The 4,640-nt window shown below is 39.2% G+C and overlaps 1 protein-coding gene across 7 annotated transcripts in view; it reads left to right on the top strand.

Moving 5' to 3' along the window:
* The window catches only part of LOC106877785 (multivesicular body subunit 12B), an 84,706-nt gene extending 80,511 nt beyond the window's left edge, over positions 1 to 4,195 (top strand). For all 7 annotated transcript variants that reach the window (XM_052975359.1, XM_052975362.1, XM_052975358.1 and 4 more), the window contains 4 exons: positions 840 to 930; positions 1,341 to 1,473; positions 2,669 to 2,800; positions 4,009 to 4,195. In XM_052975359.1, coding sequence (XP_052831319.1) covers positions 840 to 930; positions 1,341 to 1,473; positions 2,669 to 2,800; positions 4,009 to 4,180 — 528 coding nt within the window. In that variant the 3' untranslated portion in view covers positions 4,181 to 4,195. The remainder of the gene's footprint in view (positions 1 to 839; positions 931 to 1,340; positions 1,474 to 2,668; positions 2,801 to 4,008) is intronic.
* The last annotated feature ends 445 nt before the right edge of the window (positions 4,196 to 4,640 follow it).

The raw sequence follows: 4,640 nt of genomic DNA, 5'->3' as shown, positions 1-4,640 counted from the left end.
GAAAGTGTCTGGAATGGGGGTGGGTGGGTAAGTTGAAGGCTGCCTGGGGGGGATGGGGGAGGGTGAATGAAGATGTGTGCATGAAAGAGGATGTACGTGTGTACAAGGCCATACACACACACACACACACATGAGTTTATATATGAATGTGAATGAATAAGGGTGTTTGTGTGAGGGTGTGTGAATGTATTTATATGTGAGTCTCTATTGCGGGTATGTATATGAGTATATATGTGTGTGTGTGGTAAAGTGACAGTATCTAGCAATCTCTCTCTCTGTCTCTGTCTCTCTCTCTCTCTCTCTCAATACAGTTGCAGACTTCTCTTGAACCAGGATGTAATATTTGGCAGTGACTGACACCACAATTTAAAGTTTCCTGAAACCATTTGTCAAACTTTCTCATGTTAAGTTGTGAACCGTTATGTTCAGAGTTCAAATCATGCCAGGCATTACTTTGCCGTTCAGCCTTCCAAGGGGGGATAAAACAAAGTGTCAATCAATTAGTGAAATCAGTTAAGGTTCCCAGGATGCATCATCCTCAGCTCTGCACCCCATGACCCCACTGCACCACTCAGCCCCACTCTCCATCCGCTGGGCCCCACTCTACTCCACCTCACAGATCCCAGCTCTCCACTCTCCACTCTGTAGGCCCACTGTCCAGTCCATGGCTCCACTCTCCACTCCACAATTCTAGTCTTGGTTCAACAGCCTGCTTGTAAATTTGCTCATCTTGTCTCAGTATTAATCATTAGTCTGTCTTAGTCAATGTGATTGAGTTCTTCGAATGTTAGTTAATGTTTTATACTGTAATTTGTTTTTTCTTTCTTTTTATTTCTCAGGACGATGACGTCCTGGTAGACGTGGCCATAATTAATGACAAAGACTCCGTACCTGCTGGCTTCACAGTGCTTGAATATACAGAAGATACACGTGAGTACTGGCAGAATCCCTTTCAGTTTCTGGTTTGTTGAAGCAGAGTGGCCAAGTGGATTATAAGCTAAGAAAGAAAAGTGCATTCATTGAGAAGCTGCACTACAGATTCATATGTTGTCATCATCATCCATTATGCAAGCAATCTTGTTTGTTTCCAATCCTCCATGAAAAAGATGTTTGGCCATGCAGAAATTCCTCCACTCCCTTGGAAACAGGTGAAGGTTGGCAACAGGAAAGGCATCCAGCCATAGAAAATCTGCTTCGATAAAATCCTGTCTGACCCATACAAGCACAGAATGGTGGACATTAAAATAACGACATTGATATTTTAAAAATTCATTTACTTTTTATTTTAATCCACATCTTTTTTCTTTTTTAACCTGAAATTCTTTTATTGGTATTTTTAGATGAGAAATCTCTGAAGAAAAAAAGCCTCTGTTTTCGGTGGATGAGCTATCGTCTGACTAATGCCGCTATATCCAAACTGATCCTTTTAAGTAAATCCATGCGCAGACCTCCCTCTGGTTACACCGTTATCGGGTCAGTAGTTTCCTTTAAATAGTTTTTTTTTACATATCTGCTGCTTCCTCTTCTTTTTATTATTATTATGGTTTTTGTCCCAATACATTTTGTTTCCATTGTTGTTTTCAGAGTCGATACATCAATATATACAAACTTATATATACACACACACACAGACATATATATGTATGTGCTTGCGCGCACACACACACACACACACATATCTTTTACTGATAACGAACTGAAGATGGCTATGGTTTGTAGGAGGCTGCAAGTGGAACCCTTCCATAGGTGAAGACTAGCTCAGTTCTCACTGCCCCATTCAGGTGAAGGATAGGGATGAAACGCTTGTGAGACTGAGACACCTACTACATATAAGATTCAGGTGAATTAGGTACTTAAGTTGAGGCACCAAGACAATTGGGTATTTATCTCCATAGCTCAAAGTAAGGTGAATAAAAAGCTTTATACACACACACAATGGGCTTCTTTCAGTTTCTGTCTACCAAATCTAAGACCTTGGTTGGCCTAAGATTCTAGTAACAGACACTTGCCCAGAAGTTGCCATGGAGTGGAACTGAGCTTGGAACTATGGAATTGGAAGGCAAATTTTTTACCACACAGCCACACTTACACCGGATATGTTTATGACGTTATTTCTACCATAAAAAAAAGAAGAAAAAAATATATATATATATATATAATGGACTACATACAGCTTAATGTCACGGGCTGCCTGTTCATGTTGCCAAGTGTTTTCAGCTTTCTCTCTCCCATCCTCTGCGCTCACGCGCGCACACACACACACTTCATTCATTCATACTTTGATAACAATCTAAGGGAGATAATTTGTGTTGAGAAATTTTTTTTTGACAACATTTAGAAAATTTTTCATTTTGTCTCAATCCTTAACTATTATTGTTTTAATTAACATTTCTGTTCCCTATTGAGACTATTCTATAGTTTATTACTAAATGGCATTATGAAAAACCATGCACATCACAACTTTTGTTTTTATTTATTTATTTATTTTTCTTCTGTAACTCTGACATTTAGTTGTTCTCAATTTCGGTAGTTTACATTTATTAACAATATCTTTGCCGTATGTTATTTGAGGGTGATTTGTTTACTATTTTCAGCAGTCTCACAACCAAGATAGTGGCTCCCTCTATTGTTGCTGGTTTTAATTTCTCTCTTTTTCATTGTCTTCCAGAGATATTAACAACATGCTGCTGTGTTTCAAGATGGTCAGCCTGGCCAAAACAAACATGAATTATTCTCGGTCAGACGAAATCTCTACCCATCACATACTGACCGCAACAACCTCACAGTCAAGATTATGCTTGTACGTCATCTCTCCTCATTTCTGTCTTAATTTCCCTCTAACTTAGCAGTTCAACAAAAGGGGCTGATAGAATAAGTACCAGTTTTATAAAAGATTCGTTCAAGGCAGTGCCCCAGCATGGCCATAACCCAATGAGGAGAACAAGTAAAAGGTAGAAAAGTCAAAAGGGTTTCTAGTCTCGACTTTGATAGATTAATCACATAATCCAGATGGATGAGAACACTCCTATCCATGGAAGATTCTCCTTGCAGTCAACTTTATGAGGATCCTGCATGGAACGCTGGAAGGCAGCAGCAGGAGTTGATAGACAAAGACAAACTACAATCAAGTTTATCTTTTTCAAATAACATACAATGAAATAATGGCACAGAATCATAAAATTATGGAGGAAACTATGTTACAATGCAATAAAAGAAATGCTTTGAGTCTGCAGGGTTAAAAAAGTAACTGTGTGGAGGGAAAAATAAAATGACAAATCCCTTATGTGACCAGTTTTGTTTATGGTTTTGTTTTTTAAGAACCATGACTTCATTTGGAAATCTGAGGCTCGACGCCAACTGTTTCCATTCACTGCTGTTTACTGTTACTAGCTGTCTTTCCTCTGCCATAAGACCCCTATCCTGATTCCTTTCCTCGTCTTTCATACTCTAAATAGTCATCACCTGGCATAAAGCTGCCTCCCTCTCTACTGTAGCCAGCTCAGATTACAGCTAAGTTCACTGCACAGAAAATTTACTGAGAAAATATGTCCATAGTATCTTAACAAAATAGTTAAAACCTATTTTGTTAACAAAAAACTGTTTACTTTCCCTGCAGTGCATCGATGACTGTGAACTTACTGGACACAAGCTCAAATGATAGGCTAATTACATCACCATGTTGCAAGCTACATGGTGACCTCAGTACTGCTGGTACCATGGAAAAGAAAGCACCCAGTATACTCTTTAAAGTGGTTGGCATACATTTCCAGGTGTAGGAACCCCTGCCAAAGCAGTCCTCCAACCTGTTGGACCCTGTCAGGCCATCCAACCCATACCAGCAAGGAAGACAAAGATGCAAAGGCAGAGGATAATGAGTCTTTGCTTGGTTTCCATCTTCCAGATTCTCCTCAGAAAATATTCGTCATTCTAGTGATACTTTGATGCTGTTGTTGTTGCACCAATGCTATTCATTGTTGTTCTTATTGTTGTTGTCTTCCTTTTCTTCAGAACACCAGTAGAAAATGCTTTGCCTTACGTGATGAACCCAACAATGGCAGCAAGCAACCCCAATTTATCTTCATATAGTTCTTCTGATGACAATATTTCAAGACTAGTTACTAATACAAAATCACGTAAGTACAGCAAGGAACCCATATTTGTGTGGAGGTGTGTGACTTAGTGGTTCAGTTGTTGAGCTCATGTTTGTGGTTTTGATTCTTGGATTGAGCAGTGCATTATGTTCTTGAGCAAGATACTTCATTTCACATTGCTCCGGTCCATTCAGCTGGTAAAAAGACAGTTTTAGACATTCAAAGACAGTTTATAAATTCTTATGAAGTTCTTTTACAATGGCAGCTGGTGGAATCGTTAGGATGCCAGACAAAGTGCTTAGCTGCATTTTGTCTGTCTTTATGTTCTGAGTTCCAATGCTACTGAGGTCTGCTTTGCCTTTCATCCTTTTCAAGTTTATAAAATACCAGTTGAATACTGGGGTTCAGGGTTCAGTCCCACTGCATAGCACCTTGGGCAAGTGTCTTCTGCTGTAGCCTCGGGCCAACCAAAGCTTTGTGACTGGGTTTGGTAAACGGAAACTGAAAGAAACCCATCGTATATATATATATATATATATATATATATAT

This window comes from Octopus bimaculoides, chromosome 21 (genome assembly GCF_001194135.2).
Source record: "Octopus bimaculoides isolate UCB-OBI-ISO-001 chromosome 21, ASM119413v2, whole genome shotgun sequence".
NCBI lineage: Eukaryota > Metazoa > Mollusca > Cephalopoda > Octopoda > Octopodidae > Octopus > Octopus bimaculoides.
The sequence above is the reverse complement of the archived record's forward strand: the minus strand, read 5'-3'. Positions and strand labels throughout refer to the sequence as shown.